This window comes from Python bivittatus, unplaced genomic scaffold, assembly GCF_059951505.1.
Source record: "Python bivittatus isolate LINGU-HERP-01145 unplaced genomic scaffold, Pbiv_v1 ctg000310_np1212, whole genome shotgun sequence".
Lineage (NCBI taxonomy): Eukaryota > Metazoa > Chordata > Lepidosauria > Squamata > Pythonidae > Python > Python bivittatus.
This window is the reverse complement of record NW_028277054.1, coordinates 6,379,968-6,404,415: the sequence shown is the minus strand read 5'-3', so window position 1 is coordinate 6,404,415 and position 24,448 is coordinate 6,379,968. Positions and strand designations below refer to the sequence as shown.

Genomic DNA, 24,448 nt, shown 5'->3' with positions numbered 1-24,448 from the left:
TCTTGATCATTGCTCATTAAGTCACAGTTATGTTTTGAAGTGACAGGCTGAGAGAAGATGGTTATCACTGAAAATCCAAAGATGATTCTGAGTGGAATCAAAGCTCTTGGCTTCTGTTATTAACACTGACTCTACTCTCAATCTTGCCCTCTTCTACCAGAACTTGATGTTTCCAGATGGGTGGTCCCCAGAGTTATCCATCAAAACACATTGTACTACTATTTTATCTTTTCCTCCTCAGTTATCTTTATTCTACCAAGCAGGGGTACACAACTTTTTTTTTCAGGATGAGGTTCATACTTGGCTTTTGAGTGGCTAGAGACTGCACTTCAAAAAGCAATGGGAGCCTGAAAGAAGATGTAGCTTTTATAGCCTCACCATGTGATGCTTCTTCCTGTTTTAGTACTGTACCCAAAGATTTTTTTTTACTGGCAGTAATGTGGAATTTCTTTAATAGAACTTGCTCATGATCTAGAGGTGGAAGTCAAGAGTGCTCGTATTCTAAAGTCTCCTTGTATTCATTAAAGCATGGAAAAAATAGCACAAAATTGTTATAGCGTAGGGACAGAGAATGTGTTTGGCATGACAAAAGTGTCCCATTCATCTTCTAGTAGCTGGGGAAACTCTGCACCTTTAATCCATGGATGCAATAATATTTCTCTGGACTTTGGAAAATCTATCAAAGGTTACACTCTGAAAACAAGTGAGCAAAGCCAGGGCAAAACTTAAATTGCATTTTGTTTACATTGAGAATTAATGAAATCAAAATTGAGCTCATTTGCTTATTCTCCAGCCATGGAGTTAATATTGGTTTTACTTCTGTTACGGTTTGATAACTACTTGAGCAGGTCTCCATAGGTTGCATTCAAGGTTTCTGGGGAATATATGCAATGGCCTCAGTCTGAGTCCTTCTCTTTAGGACAAGAGAGCTTGAGAATGGCCATGGTTTCACCTGCGAAGGTTGGGATGTTTGTCTCTGGCAAGTTCTCTATGACAGTGTTCCTCAACCTTGACCACTTGAAGATGTGTGGACTTCAACTCCCAGAATTCCCCAGCCAGCCATGCTGGCTGGGGAATTCTGGGAGTTGAAGTCCACACATCTTCAAGTGGCCAGGGTTGAGGAACCCTACTCTATGAGATTGCAGAGGGACATCTAGGAGGACAGGAAAACCCAACATTTAGAGAGAGATGATTCCATGGATCTTTCATGGAAGTGATGGCTAAATCCATTTTTTCATTGTCAACCTTTCATATGTTTGTGGAGAGAGATAGGATTTCACAAACAAATGAAAGGTTGACAAGGAAAAAATGGATTTAGCCATCACTTCCATGAAAGATCCATGGAATCAGATTTATAACCCACCTTATTCCTAAGTGTTTCGGCGGGGGGGGGGGGCTTTATTTTAAAACAAGAGGCATAAAAAATTTTAAATTGTTTCCATGTTATTAAATATTAATAAAGGATGCTTGTGATCTAAAAGAATATATACCTCACCGTGGATTATTTAATGTCATGGGTTTATTCTTGGCTGAGATGGAAACTTTTATGATGAGAGAAATTTGGCATCCTGAAAGTTTATTGTTTGCTGTAAAAGTGCCCTGTTGTCAAATGTTTCTAGTAAAACACAACTGACCATGGTTGTGTACCAACTGACAGGATGGTATAAAAAGTTATGTTTTGAGCGATACTTCATGTCTGTTGCTTTGTGGTTTATTATATCTATGTCTATCACAATTTCAGGTTAGCTTATTGGCGGCGGGAGGGAGAGAGAAGTGTCTCCTCCCTTTTGTCCTTACAAGAGCAACCCCGTGAGATAGCTAGGATGAGACAGTGACTGACCCAAAGTCACCCATTCAGATCCATGATAGAGTGGGGACCTGAATCTGGATCTCTCCAGTCCCAGCCCAACCCTTTAACCATTATTCCACATATCACACTGGCTCTCCACCAAATAAGCATCACTTTTCTTCTTTCTGAGCCTTTTAATGAATTTGTATATTACCTGCCATGATTCATGACCCAAATGGAACGTTTCCCACAAAAAATGGTCCCTTATTTAGTTTATTTTCAGCTTCATCATCTTTAGAATCCAAGTTGCCCAGAGATTTCTCTCTCTCTCTCTCTCTAGTATATGAATGTATGTATGAATGTGCATATACGTATATGTGTGTGTGTATTCATATTCATATTCTGGTGATTAGGATATCTCTACGTGGCAGCAGACAGAGACTTGATCTTCTTTTCTACCATCTAGTAATCATCTGGATTATTGCAGTTCTGATCTAGTAGCCCTATCTTCATTACACTGTGCTGTTTCTTAGGACTGATTATGTGCCATCAAGTCCATGTCGATTCTTAACAACCACATAGGTAGATTTTCTCTAGGATGATCTGTCCCTAACTTGGTCCTTTAGGTCTTTCAACAGTGCCCCCATTGCCGCTGTAACGGAGTCCCTCCCCCTTGCTGCTGGTCATCCTTCTCTTTCCCCAGCATTACGGGCTTCTCCAGAGAGCTAGGTCTTCTCATAATGTGTCTGAAATAGATAATTTGAGCCTGGTCACTTGTACCTTGAATGATAACTCTAGGTTGATTTGTTTGTTGATCCATTTGTTCATTTTCTTGGCTATCCACAGTATCCTCAGGAGTCTTCTCCAGCACCAAAGTTCAAAAATGTCAATCTTTTTTCTCTCTTGCTTCTTTGAAGGCTAGCATTCACTTCCAAGGACTTTATTTTCTTTGGATTGCTGAATATTCTACATTGTCACTTCTTGAGACTGGAACTTCTTTACTTTTCACCTTGAACTCTAGGGTTGCGTACTGCAATTCATCTGGCTCAGCTCTCCTTGGAACACTGGGAACCTGGGCTGGATTTGGCTTCCTTTCTCCAGCAACTTTTGGCTGATCGATCTGGTGTAATCTTGGACCCTGAAAGAAAGGAACAACGTTCTGGGAGAGAGGAAGAAAAACCAGTTCTTTTCCTTATTATCATCTTATTTTCTAAGTGATTATTGGACATAAACAACCAAGAGATAGGAGAGAAATTTGCTAATATCTCATAAACAGCAGCTCAGTCCAGGCTGCAAAACGAAATTCAGAATATTTAAAGACACTCAGCCTTAATGAACTCATTAATAAATGAGGGTGTGAAGTTTCCACAGATCCTTGCATTAAAAACACTTCATCGAAGTCTCTGTCATTCTTGCTTCCTTGATGACTTGAGCCGCTGGGAGTGGAGCAACATATAACTTTAATACATGATTGTTGGTTGCACAGTCTGCCAGAGGTTTAGACTAGATTTGGCAGTTTTATCCACCTATCGAGTCCTTCCCAAGGACCTGGGATAGGCAGATGTTGTTTGATGGTGTTCAAGGCATCGTCACAGGATGGAAGCTGTTCCAAGTCAAGCTGCCTTTTGCAATTGACTGATGGTGATTTTGTCAATGTCGATGGTGTTCAACTACACCATCATCATCATCATCATCATCATCATCACCCCTTCCTGAGAGTGGCTTGGCAGCAGCATATTTAAAATGGCAATGAAAAAAAGCATAACTGCGCTTGACTCCCTGACATGTTAATGTGTGTCAATGCCTCACTTTCCTGAAGATTGGGCCACATCTGGAGTTTCAGTGGCATAAAAGGAGACACCTTCCCCAAAGTGGGTGAGGTTAGAACTGAAATGTCTAGAATTTTTTTTAAAAACTTTTTTTTTCTTTTAATTACCTCAATGCAATGCTTCCAAACCTGAAGGGATTTAGAAAACATTTTTAAAATACCAGGAAGCTGCCTGATTTCAGAAGGGGCTTGATGGTTTCCAAAAGACTATTGGACATAGGCTGGCTGATCTAGGCTTTCAATATTTTGGGTCACTTTTCAATACATTGGCTTTTTAATGTATCTTTGTGCAAGGTTCTTTTCACTGATATAAAGGTTCTCTTACAAAAGCAACAAAGATCACTTTTCTGGCCAGCTACAGTGAGAGGAAGGGTTACAGCTTGACCTAAAGACATGCAGTGTTGGCTTTTGAAAGGATTACAATAATAACGGTAAAATAGAAGCACCGTTTGGTTACCTTTTGCAACTCCCTCATCTAGGATCTTTCCAGGACAGCAAGGACTGACTTTATATGAACAGAAGAGTAAATCCAGCCATAGAGATGAGATGTGCTTTGGTTAGGTTTGATTTTGACAGGATCCCTGGCACCTACCTTTGAACAGTCATTTTGCATTCTTAAGATGGATCCGTGGTTTGGAACAGAGTCCCGGAAGATGGTAATGAAATCCAGTTTGAGAAGAAAGGCCTTGATTCTGGTTTGGTCTAGCTTGAACTGACCACTGCCTTCATTTTCCAGATGCGGGGGCACAGAATAGCAACATATGAAACCTACCATAGGGAAAATGTTGCTGTAGATCTGACTGGGGTTCTTGGGTCTCTCACGATGTCCTATTTCAGAAAGGGTTCCTTCGACAGGTTCTACTTTTGACATTGCTTCTTTCTGCTTATAAACCCTGGCAGCAAGTCAATGGGAGAATGTTAGGCTCTTATACATCCATGGAATCATAGAATGGAAGGGATGAAAGGACCAGGGAGACTATTTAGTCCAGGGTTCCCCAAAGTGGTCAGTATCAACCTCCAAGAGTCAATGGGATGATCCAGGGGGTAATAAATACTACTTTAACTAACAACACTATGGGATTATCCAAGGGGTCATTATTATTATTATTTGTAGTGCTATTAATTATAGTAGTGTTTATTAAATTATTTTCATACAATAAATGTTTGGGGGTCAATGAACAATCAGAAATTTCATGAAGAGGCCAATGAACTGAAGAGTTTGGGGACCCCCTCATCTAGTCCAACCCTCTGCTACTACAGGAATCCAATACTACAGCAATAGTTATTCCAGAACATGAAGCCACCAACTTCTCTTTTTTTTTCCTCCTAAAGCTGATCTCTTGTGCTAAGTCTTAATCCCCAACTTTTTGCTTATGTCCATTCCCTAATATGTTTACATCCATTATTTTTCTGTCTCTTTCTCTTATTAATGATGTAACACTCCATTAAAATTGAAATTTTAATCATATTGGGTGGAAGCTCACTGTCTTTGCATATACTACATAAACTCTAAGGATTCAGATAGTGTCACCATAGTGGGGCGGATCATACTTTGGCTGTTCCCAAATGTGACAATGACAGATGGGTAGTTTATGCTGAGCATCTGGAGTCAAGCATACATGACCATATTGGAGATACCCCTACTTGGGAGTAGGCCCCAGTGATATCAATCAGATTTCAAACAAATTCCCGAACAATACAAACCTAGCTGCTACCTACTTTGGGGTAGATCCAAACTTTAGTCCTGTCTAAAGTAGACCCATTAAAATTAGTGGCAGATGTCATTTATTCTACTGGATCTACTCCATGCATGAAAAAGTATGGATCTTTTTTCAGGCTTCTACACAAGCCTGAAGAGAGATGTGGCTGCTTTAAGCAGGTGATTGATTCAGGGAGCTGCAAATTTAATGTGGATCATTAAAGCAGCTCTGTGACAAAGCCTGAAAAAGTGGCTGTTTTAAAGAGATGCTGTACCAATGCTGCTGCATGCACTGAAATACCTCATCTGAATCATTTTTAAGCACACACACACACACACACATCCATCGACACGTATTCCCTATCTTTTCCACTACTTACATTCCCCTTTCATCTTTCTGCAGTCAAGTATCAATGCACATAAATGATAGTAATTAGTATGTTGGCCCAGTTCTGCAACCATGTGGACAATAGAACAATTAGCAATTTTTTCAGCATCGTAACTCTCCGCTGAAATCAACTAGATCTGAAACATAATGATTGTCCACATTTAATTATGCTTCTGAATTTCACCATTATGTATTGAAAACCTAGAATCTGGAAGGTGGGACCAGGGCAGGATCTGTAAAATCTGTGATGGGCTGGCTATGATCAACTTATACTGAGTTTTATATATTGATGCTAGTTATTTGTGATTTTATTAATCATGCCACAATATAATGGCCTGGAGAGAGGAGATCCAAGGAAAGAATGAGAGAGAGAAACTCACCTGATCAGGTATAAGCCCAGCATGATTCCAGCTCCCAGCAAAGTTCCACATAGTGCAGCAATGAACAAAGCTGTATTAGATCTTCCTGCAACAATAAACCAAGAACTTTGGAGAAAACCAGGCCTGGAAATTAGGAAGCCTGGTAACAGTGTGGTAGAAAATTAGGAAATTTTAGGTAACCCTCCTGCTCCTCTGTTCCCAAAACTATAGAGAATCAAGGAGATGACCTTGAAGGGAACAGGCAAGAACCATTATATAAACAACGAGGGCTGAAACCATCCTTCAGTTCTGGGAAACAAGAAAGTGTTCAGAAGAGACTCAGGCAGCCTTCTCCCTGATTCACTGGGATATAAGGAAAGGAAGTAAAACACAGTCAGGTTTGGAAGATTCTGTTATAGCCAATCTCAATGAAGTGTAGTTCAAGTCTTCCTCTAGAGTCAGTTTCCTGATTGGATCTACTCCAAAGGGCTGACATAAATCTTTGCAAGCCTGATTACCTCCCCTCCCTTTTATATCCCAGTGAATCAAGGAGGAGCCTGCCTGAATCTCTTCCAAATATTATCTTGTTTCAAGGGATGTCAGGACTGTTTCAACCCTCTTTGCATATGTAACAGTTCTTGCCTATTTCCGTCAAGGTCACCTCCTTGATTCTCTACAAAAACAGATCTGCTATGATGACAAAGCCCATTCTTGTTTTTTGTTTTGCTTTTGCTATAAGCCTGTCATCTTTTGAGATGGCAAAGTTTTCAAAAAATGCTCCTATTGTAAAGTGTTTATTTTCCCAAATTCTGGAGAGCTTTCTTCTCTTTCTCCCCCAGCTTTTCCCAGGGGACATTATGGATAGGTACAAATAGCAGAATGAGAAATTTCAAGAGCTCAACTGGCAGGCCCACTGCAGTTTGTGGCTAACGCCAGAGAGTATCCTACATGACCCACATTCCAACTCTTTCCCTCTGAAGCTCACCCCCTTGTCCTGCCATTCCTTTTCCGCATTTCTCTTTTCTTGCAACCATGAAGCAGCAGAAAATACAAGATGAAGGAGCAACTTCCATCTTGACTTCCCCCTTAGTTGATGGTGAAAACTAAGATGAGATAAAAGAAGGAAGCTGATAGACATCAGCAGGGGTGTCAGCAGGGCATGGTCAAAAAAGTGAAAATACCAGTCACAATGGTGTGATTGAAGCTCTACCTGCTTTTTATGTGCATCACAACTTGACTTTTTTGACCACATTCTATGGGCACCCCTACATGTCAGGAAGAGGTGATCAGAGAGGGCATCTTTCTTGCCCTATTCGTCCATAGAGTCACTCTCATTACTACTTCTCTGCAAGAGCCCTCCAGCAAATTTCATAAACAAGATTTGACAAAAGATCACAAATTAGCCATTTAAAACTCAGAGACAATATGTCTACACTGCTTCAAAGAATAACAGGAATTCTCTTCCTTTAATGTTCGATATGCAATAAAATAAAAGAGAGAAAGAGCGTGCACGGTAATCTTCATGAATGTAAATAATAAAACATCTCCTTAAGTGACTTTCCTTTCTGCCAGGATGAAGAAGCAGTTAGAGTGGGGGGTGGAGGTAAAGTCTTTATTTGTAATTGATTTATAACATTGATTTATAAGGCCTCCCTAGCTCAAAATTGACCCTGGGTTTGTTGAGAGCAAGAAAGATGTAATGGGCTATAAGAATAATCTTGAGGAACAGGAGGAAGAGCCCACAGCCTAGCCAATGGTTAGATAAAAGAAATTTGAGTCTGGGGCAGAAATGTAGTTTGAGAAAGTTAGTTCTCTTGGAGATAAAGGCAGGGAGGGGGCAGGTGCATTCAGACTTGCAAGATTCTGTTTACTATAACCCTATAATAAAAGTAGTATTAGCATTCCTAACACTGGTTTCCTAGTCTGGAAACTGACAGAAGATGACCTTGGTGGAAATATGCAAGGCCCATTACCTAGGCGAAAGGGGCTAAAACATTTTTTAAGTCCAGAACTACAAGATAACATTTAGAAGCAGTTCAGGCAGACACCTCCTGATTCGTTAAAGTATAAGAAGAGGAGGAGGTACAACATAATCAGGTATAGTCAAACTCAATAAAAGTAGTTTTAGCCTTCCTGTGAAGTTGATTTCCTGGTCTGGTTTACCTAGTGAGGCTGATACAAGTCAATTATTCCTAGAGATGAAGTGCAAATCTAGCTCTTTGGATTTTTTTTGGTGTTGCATGAGATGTCACACCGTCAGCCCTTCAAGGAAATCCAGACAAGAAGCACCAACCATGAGTACTAACACTATCTTTATTGTAAGGTTACAGTAACAGAATCTTGCAAGTCTGAAAGTACCTCTCCCCTCCCTTACTTTTACTCTCCCAAAAACTAGGGAGTTGCTTTCTCCACCTCCACCCCTCCTTAGGACCCAGATTTCACTTAGGACCACTTAGGACCACCTTAGGACCACTGCTAGGTTGCAGCTCTTCCTGTCTCCCAAGGTCATTCCCACATACTGTACCATTATACACATCCTGGTGGAGCCCCTTACCTATAGAAGATTCTGAAGTTGGGTCTCTCAGGGCGTTCAACAGGAATTGCATGGTATGGATTCCATAAGAATTGCTCCCGAAGCAGATAATATTATGAGCTCTATCTAGGCTGCCAGTCCAGTTTAAGGTACTGGTAACCTCATTCCTCTGGATCAAAGCTTGGACTACCAGGTTTTGTCTTCTGCTGCTCTCCTTGGTTATCCTCTCCCCATCCACCTCCCACTCAATTTGGGGAGGAGGCTGACCATGCAGGGAACAACTGCACAGGAAACCATGGTTGTGATAACAGCATGTTGTATTTTTCTGTGGGCTTCTGCTGAGCTTGGGGGCATCTGGAAAAGAGCAAAAGAGCCATATAATTCAAAAGTAAGAATAGACTTTCTAGCAAATTTACAAGACTTTAGCTTCTCTAAATGAAACGAAATGAGGTGCCATGGTTTTTTCAATCATAGGGCTACCATAGTGGCAAAAGTATCATTGATAAGAGTCTCACTGTCCTATTATAAGCCTTCCACCCTCATTTGGCCTCCCTTGTTATGAATGTCCTGCTTGGCTTGTGGTAGCAAGCAATCTCTCTTGGTGACCAGTGCAGCAGAACTGAATCTTGGCTAGCTTTCAGCCAAGGATGAGTAATGTCCTATAGCTCAAGGGGTCAACAGCTTTAATATCTTCCATCTAGAAGGGACTGCCAGAGGTTAACAGTGATCATGGTTCACTCACATGCCACGTTGAGCCGGATGTTCCCTTGAACAAAGCCTAATGAGTTTGTAGCTTTGCACGCATATACACCCTCATCTTCAATGGTCAGATTGGTCAGTTCCAACTGGTTATCTTCTGAAGGGTTCTGCAAGTGGCTGCCACTCTTCACCCAACTAGTCTTAGCTGGAGGATTGCTATCTGCCTTGCAGAACAGCCCCAGTAAGTCACCTTCTTGGGCTGTCAACTCAGAGTCAGTGGCCAGATCCCTGGAGCAACCTGAAACCAGAGTAAAGCAGCATCATTTCCATAAAAGAGCTAGAGAGCCTTCTTTGAGCCAGCCAGTGGCATCCCAGAAAAGAGGTATCCTGCTCATGGTTGCATCCTAAAGTACCTTGAGTGAGTGTGGAGCCTCTTCTATGAGTTTGGGTAACCTTGAAAATCACTGTCCTTGGACGATCTGAAAGAGACAACCAACCTTCGTGAGAAAGGAGCCGTCATGGAGAAGAATGATAGAACCTTTGGCCCGCAAGACAGGATCTCTTAAAGATTGTTTCAGAGTTTATGGTCAGTAGTGACTCACTATGGAAACCATCTCCATCATGTCAGGGCAAGATTCTATACAACTTTGGTTTGTAATTATTATTGTTGGTCGCTCAGTCAGCCAGATGTTTAGACTGGATTTGGCATTTTTATCCACCTATCAAGTCCTTCCCAAGGACCTGGGGTAGGCAGATGTTGTTTGATGATGTTAAAGGTATCATCGCAGGATATAAGCTGTTCCAAGTAAAGCTGCCTTTTGCTATTGACGGTCATTTTTGTCAATTATTATTATTTGTACGCCATCTGATTCTTAATAACTCTGGGCAGCTCACAACAATCAAAGAAATTACAATAAAATCAATAAAAGATAAAAGATGGCAAGTATGATGAAGTGAGAGGTCTCTCTCTCCCTCATCAAAGGCCTGGGTGAATAGCCAGGTCTTCATGGCTCTTCTAAACAACAGCAGAGTGGGGCGTCAGAAGTTCAAAATAAAGGATCCAGACTGTGTGAATTCTGTACTCTTCAACCCAGCACCCTGACAATAAAGTACCCATTTCTGAGTTTCAGAATATATTTCCTGCATTCTGCATTGCACACATTTCCTGAATGGGACATCATGTATTCCTTTCACATCATTGTTGACTTAGCATTGCAGGAGGACAGTGAGGAAAGAGAATGATGTAGACTAATTTCTAAAGTATACTTCCTTTTGGCATTCCAAGAATCTAGATTTTTTTTAAAGGATCAAAAGTGACAACTCATAGAGAAATGAGCCAGTATCAGATTCTGTATTCTTACAGCAACTCTACAGATGCAACTGTACAAGCTGTAGCATTTCAATACAAAAGCTCTATTGGCAAGAAATTCTTACCTGCTTTAGGGGGGAAAATCATCTTCATTTCCCCTGAGGCAGCCTCTTCTAATCTTGTATCTCCCCCCCCCCACACCAATACTTTGGATTACAATTCCCATCATCCCCAGCCTGCAAGATTAATAGGATAGATTGGGATAGTTGTTCCTCCAAGTGAAGCACACCAAAAGCTGAAAGAAAAGGATTTGAACCAGCAGACCACAGAAATGTAACATGGGGTGGGTCCAGCTTTCCTTCCTCCACTTTTATTTTAGAAACTAGACCCTCCACCCATATTCCCTTGCTTGGTTTACATAATCTTTACTTCCCCTCAAACATATATATCCTGCCCTTTTGTGGTGAAAGGGAGATCCAGCTGTAATATTTTTGAGAAAAGAAATATGTAGTTTTACCACTGATGCTTCTGAGCAACATTCTTAAAGGGCTCTCATCACTTGTTAGCTTTTGTGTAGTTGTAAGATTGCAGCTGTAGTTTACAAAGGATTAAGGCAGTGTTTCTCAGCCTTGGTGGTTTGAAGATGTATGGACTTCAACTCCCAGAATTCCCCAGCCAGCATCAGCATGCTGGCTGGGGAATTCTGGGAGTTGAAGTCCATACATCTTCAAACCACCAAGGCTGAAAAACACTAGATTAAGGGATATGCCACAATTAATTGGGCAGGCTTGAACACCTTCTGATATTTCAGCTAGATGGCCAACATGCGCTCACTTCCATACATATTTACAGAGACTCCCATTAATGGAAGATTCATCTGGGTAAGGATGTATTGACCATGCACTGCCCCAGATGAAGTGGGAATGTTTGCTGGGGTCATCACAAGTCAAGCCACAGTGGATGAGTGTTTTCAGTTACAGAACCCAACATCAAAATCTTACACTGGACAATCACTTTAACCATCGTCTTGACTGAGCCATGCTGATTATTTGCCAGGCACTGATATTCTCCAGCATCCTCTGGTCCAATTCTGCTCAGTTGAAAGGAATTCTTCGTGCTGTTCTTGGACTGACCAATTGTCTTGTTCCCCTTCATCCAGGATAGGTTGGGATGTGGTCTACCATCAGCAGTACAGAGCAGGTGGACAGTGTCTCCTTCTTGGGCCACAACATGGTCTAATGCCTCTTTCCTTTGCTGTCCAGATGAGTCTGCAAGCATTTAGGAGTGACAATCAGACAACTACCCAGAAGCCCACATTAGAAGCCCCTCCCAAAAATTGGCATAATTCCAGAAAACCAAGATAACTCAATATTTTGTTGCTTGGCTTCATTAATGAAATGTGATAACTTTCATTGCTGTGTTATAGGCTGAGAAAGCCTAAAATAAAATAAAATGTATGAGAACTGGTACTGGATCCTGAGATGCACATCTGAGAAGAGTGCCCACCCCCTTTGTGCAGAAGGAAATACTTGTCTTTCTGCTAAGGAATGTAGAGTTGATGTTGGGCGTAGGGAAGGAAGGAATGAGCCATTAAGGAGGGGGAGGGATTTGCAGAAGAGATTACACAATCCTGAGACAGAAGGAAGCATGAGAAAGATACAATAACTCTGCCTTGTTTTTGTTGGTATAAGATGGGACAGAGAGAAACTCAGCAGGCTTTCAAGATTTAGTTATTCTGCCTTATTACCACAAAGAGCATTCCTGGAGTCCCTGCTATGTCTGTTCCTTGACCAGGCTTACCTGGAAGGGCTGACACTTCCTATGGCTTGCCAAGTATTGCTGTCAGCTGTACAAGGGACACCAGTCTAAGTAACCAATGCCATGTAGGTCAGGATTACTTTTACTGTAACAGCTCTAGTAACAGAATCTTGCAAGTCTGAATGTGCTTCCCCTTCCCTCCCTTTATCTTCATATGAAGTAGGGAGGGGCTGGTCTGAGACATCGTCTCAAGTTACTTTCCTGGCCCTGGGCTCAAGCCACTCTTATCTGATGGTTGTCTTGGTAGTGGCCCTTCCTCCTGTCCTTCAAGGCCATTCCTTCTTCCCTTTCCAGTGGCACTCCAAAAAGATGGTGGGAACAGGGAAACCAAATGGATGAGGTTAAAGCAAACAGTTAATATTATGTTTAATGCAGATAATGCAGTAATTTGATAAATGAAACACAATTTATATGACTGTGTGGCTAATTTCTTTTTTCTGAGACATTAAAATTTATAGGTTGATGGAATCTTTGAGAAAGGCTTTGGGGATTGAATCCAAGGCTTTTAGAAGTCTTCTGTAGCCCCAAAGCTTCAGGGCATTCACCCTTGTAGCAAGGGGAACATAGTCCACTAGCCAGGAGTCCTGGCCTGCCAGTTTCACAAAAAGTTGCATAACCAGATTAACAATAGTAGCTGGATTGGGTCAAACTGATCTGGTTTATATAATAATCTTCTATTTGGTGCTTAAATGTATTTGGTCTGAAAGCCAAACATGGCTTGACTTTGAGATGAATGCAATGAATAAATTGTTATAATGACAATTAGTAAAATATAGTCCAAGCTATTTTTTCTGTATTGCTTGACATCAACTATTTTCCAAGGACACAGATTCCTTGTTTTGGACAGATGGAACCTAACGAGGGTAGGTTACATGGAATTGTTTGACGGTAACATCCTAGGTTACAGAAATGAGATCTTCAGAATGGGATTTAGAGGCAAAAGAAAGTAGAGTCAAGAAAAAAGATGCTTTAAACATCTACAATCCATATATTTCCAGTTCACTTGTGGACATATCTCAAAAATATGTGTGGTAGTGATGGATTTATATTGGTTTAGCTTTCAAGTCAACCGAGCATGTGAATAATGGCTGTGATAAAGAAGAGTGCACAATCTAGAGTCCCAAACTTGCATGTCACCTCTCCCGCTACTCCCACAAGGCTTTGTAGCCCCTAGAAATCTCCAGAATTGTTCCTACATTGTAATTTTCCATGTAATAGAAGAAGGAAATTATTAAACGCCCTGATAGGAGAAAGATCACATTTGTTACTAAGGCTGGACAACGCCCCAGAATTGATCTCTCAAAAGAGCTCGGGAGCTGCCTACAACACCTTAATGCAGCCACTTCCTCCTTTTGCCCCTGCAGAAGCACCTTTCGAAGACTTTATCCAAAGCACTTCATCCAAAACAGTTATATTCAACTTTCATTCAACTTAAATGTAAATTAATTCAAACTGATTTTTTGTTCGGCCCCTGTCACCCTGGCTCCTGAATTGGCTTTTGGCCCAAAACAAAGTTGCTGTAGATGGGATGAAATTGCTTAATCCAACTGGGGGAGAACTCTTCAAGCTTGCAAAAACACTTGGGAATAGAGCGGAGAATCAGGGCTCTCGCACCGTGCTTGGAGGGATCTGCAAAAACATTCAGCATTTGAAATCTCACCATAGTGTCCTGGGCTTGTGATGTCCACTGTGATGTTGACTTTCTGAGATGGTTCTGAAACATAGGAAGGGGAAAAGTAAGAGTTCCATACCAAGAGGCTCAAGGGTCAGCAACCTCATGGAAGAGAGAGGAACAGAAGGTTTAACTGCTGCATAAATATTTAGATTATACTGTTATCCACCTTGATGGCTTTGTAGGAGGTTAGAATAAAGAATAAGTCAAGCTCAATTCCTGGTGACATCACAGAAATATGCATAACGTTTTCTGGGCAATGATATAGAAGAGGTTTGGCCATTGCTTCCTTCATGAATGCTTTGTCAATTTTCCAATCTAAAACTTGGGGTTCTTTACTGGTCTCCCAGGCTAGTACCAAACAGCTTCAACCCTTAGCTTTCTGAGATCAGCTGAGGTCAGCTAGGTGCTATGACCTAGCTGGGCAGAATAAAGCATGCTGTCCTTAAAAATAAAAGTTAGCAACAATCTCTTTTATAGGTGGAAAAGATCTGGCTGGAACATACACACCATCCAGCTTCTTCCTAAAATCTTATTTTCTCATGTGGAAGAAGAGAGGTAATGGATTCAAGGATTTAATTATTTTAAAACAGAAGAAGTATGTGGTATTGTTTTTCCCAAGAGAAACATCTCAAAACCAGCACCACAATACTTCTATTTAATTTAAAAACAACTGCTCTTCTTAAACTACTTTAGATCGGTTTGCCTTTGTACATCTGAATTACTGAACAAAAAACAGGATAATAAATTGTGCTGTCCTTTGTTAGTACTGGTTGGAGAAAGTTACTCCACCAGTTCCTCTCCTGGTGAAGTCTAGAATATATGATGACATCCTTTCCAATATTTCACGGTGGCTGGCAGCTAGGACTATAACTAATCTTACTGGGTGATACGGATGTGGGCAAGTGTTGTCTTACCTCCTTCAGAGAGGAAGTAGAGTTTTCCTTTCTCAAGGTAGCAAGCTTGTTCTTAAGTAAAGGGGTACTTACAACTCTGTGAGAATCATGGTGTGGTGGGGAAGAGAATTGTTTGTTGTTTCCCTACATTCTTATTTCTCCACCTTTCTTTCTTTCTTTCTTTCTTTCTTTCTTTCTTTCTTTCTTTCTTTCTTTCTTTCTTTTTCTTTCTTTTCTTTCTTTCCACTGTTGAATATTATCTGGCTGATTTCTCAGTCACTGCTTTCCTTTGGTGGCCATTTTCAAAGTAATCTATTTTAATTCTGGCTCAGCTTGGCTTGGTTTTTTCTTCCTTCGTAGTGATATCATTACCACCCCCTCCTTTCCACATTAAGAGGCAAAGTGATTGATTTGCTCTTTGGATGCTTTGCTTGGCACCCTGATGTCCTCCAAATAGTTCTGGCTGCAACTCCCATAATTCCCAGTCAACACATGTGATGGGAACTGTAATCCAGAACATCTGGAAGGCACTAGGTAGTATATTCCTGCTTTAAAGCATCGAGGGAGACCTCAACAGCAGATTGTGTTTTGGTTCTTAATGTTGGCAGGATATAATCTAATTTATTTCCTCTGCTAACATTGGAAGATACTGGAAAGACAGAAAGCAGTCCTTTGCGCATCATTATAGGCACAGGGCTACACGGGGGGGGGGGGAGGAGGAATGTCAAAAAAAGCAAGATGGTTGGCACAACCATGTGATTGAAGCCTCACCTTTTCATAACATGTAATGCACTTTTAAAAGAAATGAGGCTTCAATCACACACACCTGCCATCTTGACTTTTGGACCCAACCTATAGATGCCTCCCAATTGTTGCTCTCAAAGATCTCTTCTCATCCCTTCCCCAAATAAAAGAGACCAAAAGAGCAAAATGAATAAATAATCCATCAACAGAAAACTACTTGCCTATCACATAAACACGAGGTGAGGTATGTCCCTTCTCTTGGACAAAAGAGAATTTTATTCGACCAGATCCCTGAATTCTCAAGTAGTATTGCCCTTCATCTTCTATTCGGGCATCTATGATGATGACTGAGCAACTTCCTTGATGCGAATCTCCTATGAAATAGAAGCGATCCTTGGCCGAACTGTGAACTATCTGACGTTTGTCACTAGTAGCTACAAGAAGGCCTTGAACGCAGTCTTGAGCAAATGCTTCCAAACAGAACCATTGCAGTTCAGACTTAAACCAATAAGCGAAAACATAGTCATTCCGGGACAAGTGGTTCTTATCATAAGTGAACTGGCAAGGAATATGAACAATGAGACCGCGCTGCACGGAGACAGAAGACGGCACGGTCACAGTATAATCCACCCCTGCTTGACTTCCGATTCCTGGTCCAAGAAAGAAAAACGAAATTAGTCTGCATACACGCAATGCCTAAATGAAGACACAGTCCCTCCTAAGCTTTCTTCCAGCACTACCTCATAAAGTGGAGAGCACCACAAGTTATCAAGCCCCAAGAAGATGAGACCATGCATCCCCTGTGCACCCTCCCCACAATAACAGTGTGCTCAAGAGATTGAAAGAGAAAATGGGATTCAGCAGTTTATGGTTCTCTACATTGTGGAGTTATCTGGCTACATTGAGACCAGAACATTGTGCTCAGCCATGCTGTAGTTTTGGTGTTTGGGAATTGTATGTAACAGGAACACAGCAATTGTCTGTTATTAGTCCAGGTTTAGGGTTAAGTATGTTATGTCCGATACAGGCATAGTATCCAATACAATAAACAATAGATGTAACTCTACAATGAAAGGATTCTCTGTTGTTTAAGAGAATGCAAGGAAAAAAATAACTGGTCACTTCCTTATAAGGCAGAAAGCTAAGAGAACTTTGCTGAATGGTTGGACCATCTCTGTTGGAAAGGATAGGCAGAATCAAGAGGTGTACAAAGACTGAAGCCAAAACGCATCCAGCATCCAGCTCTTGGAGATTTATCTAAGTGCTGAATTCTCTGGATCTCTCACTATCCTTCTTGATGGACCATATTCTGATCTTCCTGCCTGGGAGTAAAGAACATAATCTTCTGCATTTGTGCCTTGGTCACACCGTTGGGGTTCCACCTGCAGTATTGGTTTCTGCTCAGCTCATCCATGTAGAATGTTGGCTGTTTTCAGTTATTGCTTTTTGGAATCGGGTGTTGACTGGGTAAAAGGCAGGGGAGCAGGTACCCGGGTGAGCTATTGCTTGCCTATTTTCAACTTCCGTAAGGTCTCCCTCAACCTGCACCTAACTCCTGGTGGCTCACGTCCATGAGGTTTTCTTGTTGGCAATACAGTATTGGTGTGCCATCATCATCTTCTGAGATGTTGGTTTCCCATTCTACCTTATAGCCCTAGTATTCTCTGGAAGTCTCTCATCCAAATACTAACCAAACCTGATCTTTCTTAGCTTCTGAAAATAAGCTTGCCCAGGTGCTTCTGTTCAACTTAGGCATTTGTAAATAAACCAAACGGAATAGAAATATCATAGGTCTCCAGTAGGAGAGGAGAGTGGAGACCACCGTTCCAAAGGAAACTGAAATCAAAGTAGAGCGACCTTCCCTAACCTGGGGTCCAACGGATATATTGAACCCTATCATCCCCAATGTCAACTGGACAAACAATATTTAACTCCATATTTTTTTCTTATTTTAGTACGTTGCACCTACCTCTGCAGAGAATGGTCAGGATAAGGATGATCTGCATTGCCAAAGAAAGAAACAGTTTCTTTTTCTTACAAGGAAGAAGCATCATCCACGAAGTACTCCCATTTCCTGGCATCTTGTTTTAACCTGTTATTTATTTGAAAGGATGAGTTCTGTAATAGAAAGAGAAGCAGTGTGATCTGGTGTGCTCACAAGAAGCAAAAGAAATATCTTCCCTGATTGCAAGGGTCACAGAGATGCCTGGAGACCACAGATCTTTGAAGAACAAGTGCATCCAGAGGAAGAACTCATTCAATGATCTTAAGCAGACCACCTCATAACCAGAAGGGGTAGCAATGCAGGGCCACATTAACAGCCTGAAGTATTTTGGTAGTAAGATGGACGATTTAAGAAGTGACTTTGTGTACGATCCCATACTAAACAATAACAATAGTCACAATTACAGGTAGTCCTCAACTTGTGACCACAATTGGGACCAGAACTTCCGTTGCTAAGCAATGTGGTCATTGAGTCACGCCTGATTTTATGAACTTTTGTGCTGTGATCATTAAGCGAATCACATGGTCATTAAGCAAATCCAGCTTCCCCCTTTGCTTTGCTTGTTGGAAGCCCCCTGGGAAGGTCACAAATGGCAATCATGTGACCCCGGGATGCTGCAACCATCATAAATACATGACAGTTGCCAAGTGCCTGACTTTTGATCACATGACCGTCAGGACACTGCGACGGTCATAAGTGCAAGGACCTGTCATAAATCACTTTTTTCAGTGCTGTCATAACTTTGAACAATCATTAAATGAATGATTGTAAGTTGAGGACTACCTGTATTAACCCTGATCACAATTATCATTTGACACTGTTGTCTTCCAAACCTGTGTCTGCATGATATTTTGGCATACCTGGATACCACACTCTGGTCTACAGAAGAAGTGATGTGTTCTTTTCTTTTTTCTTTTTTTACCTTAAGCAAGAGCTTACTGTAACTTAGTTGGGAAAGGGGTTTTACTGAACTGCAATTACTATTAATAACTTTGAAGCAGTTAGCCTTAGGGTCAGAGAAAATTTTGTTCTGTGGATAAGCAAAATAAAGAGACAGCACAGCTTAGCCTTGGTTCCCCACTTCCCCTTAGTGAGATTCTGGTTCTCTTCAAAATAACTGCCAAAAAGAGGAAGTATAGACTCAATTGGTTTACTTCATCGAAACAAACTCTCGAACTTCTTCCTGAATTATTTGAGTAATGCTATATTCAAAATATCTTTGGGTGTTTTTTCAACAATTTCTTCCAATTACATGGAAAAGGAACTGCTGTTGAATGTTTGCTCAAAGGAGATCATGTGGGTGAACTTCTAATAGGTAAGGTGCACCTTCTTCCACTGACTTGCAGAGTGGCTGAAAGGTGTGTGGGTATCCTGTTTGTCATTGTACAATCCTCTTCCCAGGCAATTTGTGATGGTATGTTTACAACTGGAGATTCACATTTTAAGTAACTGATTTTCCTGTATAATAAGTTAAATTAAGAGAACTGCCTACTTACCAACTCATACAGTAGCCATTAAAAAGAGACTAAGAACTTGGGAAATCAACTGAATTTTAGAAAAGAAAACAATCCAATTGCTGTGACTTCTGTAGCTTTATCCTATCTCCTTCCAATATCCTCTTGGTAAAGAAACTCTGAAAGAATCTTTCTTTGAAGGTCAGGCAGCCTTCAAGAACTTCAGATCTGGTGCCTCTTGAGCTTCCAGCTAAATCTAAGGCAGAAGTGTAGGATTTGGAGCTTCAGGACTATCTACAGTGCATCAGAAAGTTCCCAAAGTTGTTATGGAACTACATTTTTTTTTAATATGACAGAAGGAAAAACGATTACACATATGTGGACAGTAATCTTTAAACTATGCTGAAGGTTAATTAAACATAAATAAAATAAATCTAAATTAATTTTTGTTCTGCAGTTACCCACTATTTTTGGAGTGTTGCCCCAGAATACCACTCCAAGGACAAGCATAATCATTGTCAAGAGAAGGCATGACCGTGCTGCTGCCCTGTCAGGCTTGTCCATGAAAAACCGGGCTGAAACCAATTAAACAGGCGCACCAGAATTTATGAACTTCTGTTAAGTGATTTATTGTAGGAAAACTAAGAAGCCATTAAGAAACAATCCCAGGAACTGCTGTGTATCAAAAGCAAGTCCTATTTATAGTGGAGGTATAGTAATCATATTTCTGTGCCTCTTTCTCTAGCATGAGCTATGTAATAGATTGGACAGACTCCCTTTTGGGTGCAAGGCCTGGTTTCCCTCTGTCCCTCATTTTGGCAGTGGATTGTGCTGCTGTCTGGTTGCTGTATGAGAACTAACTCTGACATGTCCTAAGGGAAGAAGAAACTCTTCCCCTGGAGCTCTTACGCCCTTATCTCAGTTATGAGGTGGCAGAGGGCCATGTGAATGTTCTTTCACCCTGTAACTAGGCTGCAGCCTCTCTGTACTTTGGTTCAGTACCCAAGGATGAAGTCCCAAGGGAATTCCTCCATGGATCTTTTTCAGATTAGGAAGCCAGAAGAGCCAAAAAGCTTGCAGAGTGATGAAGACACAGATAATAGAATGCAGCAGCAGCTGCGTGCTCTGAAACCTTCGACAGTAAACCTCTAAAACACCAGCGGAATAATTCATAAAAAAAACATTGAAAGCATCCTTAGAACGATGTAGAAGAATCAAAGACTTCTTGCATTGCAAAAGAAAACATTTGAGGAGTGAGAAGACAATTGCCAGTATTATTTTTACACAAGACCCCACTGTGTTCAGCAATCCTGGCTTCCGGTTCAAGGTGGAGTTAACATCCAGATTTAGTTCTGGTTCACAAAAGAAAGCATCTAAAACCAGTTTTGAGAGCCAGTTTGGTGTAGTGATTAAGGCATCAGGCTAGAAACCAGAAGACCATGAATTCTAGTCCTGCCCTAGCTACAAAGCTGGCTGGGTGACCTTGGGTCAATCACCCTCTCTCAGCCCTAGGAAGAACACAGTGGCAAATCACATCTGAAAAACCCTGCCAAGAAAACTGCAGGAACTAGTTCAGGCAGTCACCAGGAATCAACAATGACTCAAAGGCACACAAACACACACACACACACAAAATAGTTTTCTCTAATACCAATATCAGGGTTTATGTTCTGAATTATTTTGAGTCAGTGGTTACCCAGAAGATCAGCACTCAAATGAAAATACACCATGATGTTCCTCAGAAAAGTTACTTAAACTCACCACTAGACTATATTTTGGTTCCGTGCTCCAGATTTCTTTCTTTCTTTCTTTCTTTCTTTCTTTCTTTCTTTCTTTCTTTCTTTCTTTCTTTCTTTCTTTCTTTCTTTCCTTCTTTCTTTCTTTCCTTCTTTCCTTCTTTCCTTCTTTCTTTCCTTCTTTCCTTCTTTCCTTCGTTAGTTCTTTTCTCTGTTATTTTGGCTGAGTACTTTATTTTCTCTCCTCACCATCAATTGATTCTGCTATGAGACAGAAGCTGTGAGACTGAACTGCAAGGAGACTTTTGCTGAAATTAAGAGATAGTGTTGTGCAGAAAAAGCAGAAGTGTGTGAAAATTGTATGTGCAAGATGGGATGAAGTTTTCTCAATTACTTGATTCTTTCTTTGTAGTGAGAAAACCCAACCTATTCCCCTGTTTGCAAGAGGATCATAGTAGATGTCATTGTGGACAAAGAAAAATGTGTGTGTGTATGTTTGTGTGTGTGAAAGAAATCCAGAAAATTGGGGCCACATATTAATGCTCTTCCATTTAACTTAGATCTTACTTCCTTTCACTTTGTACAATAAATTTCTAAACAACACCAAACATTTTAGCAAAGAGAACAACATACCTTCGGGGGCCATTTGGGAGCAAAAGGTGAGTCAGAATTCCAGTTGCACTTTTTCATCCATGTTCCACAGCATCTGGCTTTGGGAGACAGGCTGCTTCAGATCTTGAGGAAAATAATCACCCCGATGAACAGACCCTGAGAAACATCCAGGAGCCAGAAAATCATAAGACAAAGCAGAGCCAAGAGAATTCAGATGTGATGGACGGGCCTTTCACATATAATTATGGATTGGTGTGCTGTTGGGGAAGAGCATGGGGGACATTGAGTGAGGCTAGGTTTGGAAGGAAATTTCTGAGCCAGAGACGCAGATTTTGTCTTAACCCCTGATTCATAATGCAAGCCTTGTTCTGAACAAACTGATTGTATGGATACGGGCCAGTTTGGGCTGAAAATAGGAGCAGCAGAACATCAAGGTGGCAGAGTAGCTAAGACATACTCCTTAAATCCATCCTTTTTCCACTGCTTTAGACAATATATGGCATCTGTTGGAAGAATGCAGAGTAATGCGGTAGTTGACTGTTGCCCCAGAAATCTGATGTACAAACAGTGGATTTTGGAGACACCTGCTGAATATTGATACACAGAACCATTGCTCAATCTATGTATCTTAAAATAATGCAAATATTGCAAACTTCTTGCAAGCTTCCTTTGACCCCGTTCCCAAGAAAAGCTGGATGAGTGCTGCATCCTTCTATTTATTCACTAGAGAACTGAGGCATTTGCAACAATATTATTTCACACTGGATATTATGCAAACGATAACAATATCATTATTGGGGTGTTCAGACGTCCCTGCTGCTACTGTACTTGGGTTGGCAAAATGGGCTGTTCCTGGCTACTGAACGGATCTTCATTTGAACTTCTCACAACCCACCAAATCATCAGCTTAACCACATGGGCTGCATTCCCAGAACACTGAGGCACAGAAAAATGAAACAAAGTTAAAATTAACCAACCTAGCACGTTGCACGAACGCAACTATGAGAATCTTGTATGTGTTGCACCAGTTGAGACAATGGGTATCTACAAACTTACCCTTTTAATTCATTTCAGTTTCTTGACTTGTTCCAGATACGGACGCTCAGCCTAAAGACGGAAACGAACTTCTCCCAGGGTTAATTCTGAAAACTATGTCCGTTCCACAGAAATCATATTCTGCCCGAAGATTCATATGCAAGCTGCAAAAACTGATTCTACTGGTCTGTTCAGGTTCCACCAAATCATTTGTCCGTGGAGCCACCTGAGCACATGAGGGACTCTAAGTCCAAGTAGCACCAATTATCCAAGCAAACTAAGTTCAGTTAAAGAAGCATTTTCTGACCACCCGGGCTCAGTAGCTGTAAATAAAGAGAAGCAAAGGCTTTGCACTGCCGTGTATTTCTGCTACAGGGAAATCAGTTAGCTATTCAATATGCATGCAGGGGGTTTCCAGAAGTAAAACACTTATAGTAGCTCTGCTTTGAGAACTACCAGTAGTTCTGTTCCTCCCTGAGATGCTCGTAGTGATGTGCTACCAGAGAGAAAATGAAATGGCTGACAAGACACAGATTTTTTTCTTTCTCATCACATCGTTAAGAAATAACGGGCATGTGGTTTTTTTTTTTCCTGTGAGAATAAAACAGAAGAAAGTGGAAGGTGTGGTACAGAAGACAGACGGCAGAATTCTTAGTTCCTCAAAATACAGGTAGTCCCCAGTTTAAAAATGAGCTCTGTTCCCAAGGCTGTCCTTAAGGATTTGTAGGTAAGCCCGAACAGTATTATTGTATAATACTGTACAAATAGTATTATGTTGTGGACTTGAACCATTGTGTATTTAACTCAAATCACTGCATATTTAACTCACATTTTGCTACAGTGGGCTCCATTCTCAACTAGGTTGTCCGTAACCCCGGCATTCTTAACCCAGGGACTACAGAAGAGCAGTCTGCTTGCAATGCTAAGAACCAAAAGGAGTCCACGCGTGAGGTTATTCATGGCTACTCAAATGAAGGTTCTACTTTCACCTTGTGGAGGGAGACAATGTTTGTCAGGTGGGACACAAAGTCTTTGAGGTTGGCTGATGGTTTGTTCTGCTTGGTCAAATGTGGGGCTTGAGAATCTCCTCGTTTGACAATTTAAAATGCAGGCCTGATGTTTAGTTACTCAGCAGCTTGAGGTCCGGAGAGCAGAAGGAAAACATTTTCTGATCGGTCACGGCCCAGGAGGATACCTCATTCCATGCCACCCAGAATAAAGCATTATGGCAAGGGAGGGACCAACACGGCCTTGTTTATTGTCCAGACAAGAATCAGCTGCAGACACCTTCTTCCTTTCACCTTCGAAGTATGCCAGAAAACATGCTTTGCTCCAAAGACAGTTTGCCTTGCAGGTTTATAATCAGAGAAACATGTTCTAGTTTTGTCCATCACCTTTGAGACTACCACTCACTGCCAAAGCTCACTAGAGAAATGTTCTTGCATTTTTTCTCCCACCAGTTCTCATTCAGTGGAATGAAAAGAGCATTTGCTTCTGAAATGTCATCAAAGGAGAAGAGCGCATTGGAGAAAATGGTAAGGATGGAGCATACTGTTCTTGTACTTACTCCACCAAGAAGTCTCCAGTATTTCCATTAAATCCCATGGGACTTTTCAGTAATGGTGCTTCAGTCTTGCCCTTGAGATAGGGTAGAAGTTCTCCTTTTTCTGAAGAAACTTTTGCAAAAAAGAATCCAGAAGTACTATGCATTTGCATTTACAACACGTATAGCTTGCTTTGCTCTTGAGAGTCCAAAGTGGTGCATATGGAATTAATCCTTTTTTTTTACTTTACAGTTCTGTAAGGTAGGTTGGCCTTTGAAAGAATGACCACTCTAAAGTCATCCATTGGAAATGTGTGCGTGTATGAAGC

The 24,448-nt window shown here is 41.1% G+C and overlaps 1 protein-coding gene and 1 long non-coding RNA gene across 4 annotated transcripts; both read right to left on the bottom strand.

Moving 5' to 3' along the window:
* Nucleotides 1-1,932: 1,932 nt before the first annotated feature.
* On the bottom strand, nt 1,933-17,764 carry LOC103059610 (sialic acid-binding Ig-like lectin 13). Its single transcript, XM_007441224.4, has 10 exons — nt 17,704-17,764; nt 15,956-16,384; nt 14,083-14,136; nt 11,606-11,872; nt 9,709-9,774; nt 9,339-9,593; nt 8,618-8,950; nt 6,085-6,169; nt 4,390-4,510; nt 1,933-2,927 (listed from the first exon to the last, which is right to left on the bottom strand). Exons 1-10 carry the CDS (start codon nt 17,738-17,740, stop codon nt 2,730-2,732), a joined length of 1,845 nt encoding a protein of 614 aa, XP_007441286.4. The 5' UTR covers nt 17,741-17,764; the 3' UTR covers nt 1,933-2,729.
* Nucleotides 17,765-21,019: 3,255 nt separating this feature from the next.
* Nucleotides 21,020-22,982, bottom strand: LOC148216117 (uncharacterized). 3 transcript variants are annotated; one of them, XR_015795989.1, is made up of 3 exons: nt 22,598-22,982; nt 21,563-21,798; nt 21,020-21,193 (listed from the first exon to the last, which is right to left on the bottom strand). It is a non-coding gene; the product is annotated as an uncharacterized LOC148216117 (long non-coding RNA). The 3 variants fall into 3 exon arrangements; XR_015795988.1 differs by having other exon boundaries at nt 21,563-21,697; XR_015795990.1 differs by having other exon boundaries at nt 21,020-21,190; nt 21,563-21,697.
* Between the last annotated feature and the right edge of the window lie 1,466 nt (nt 22,983-24,448).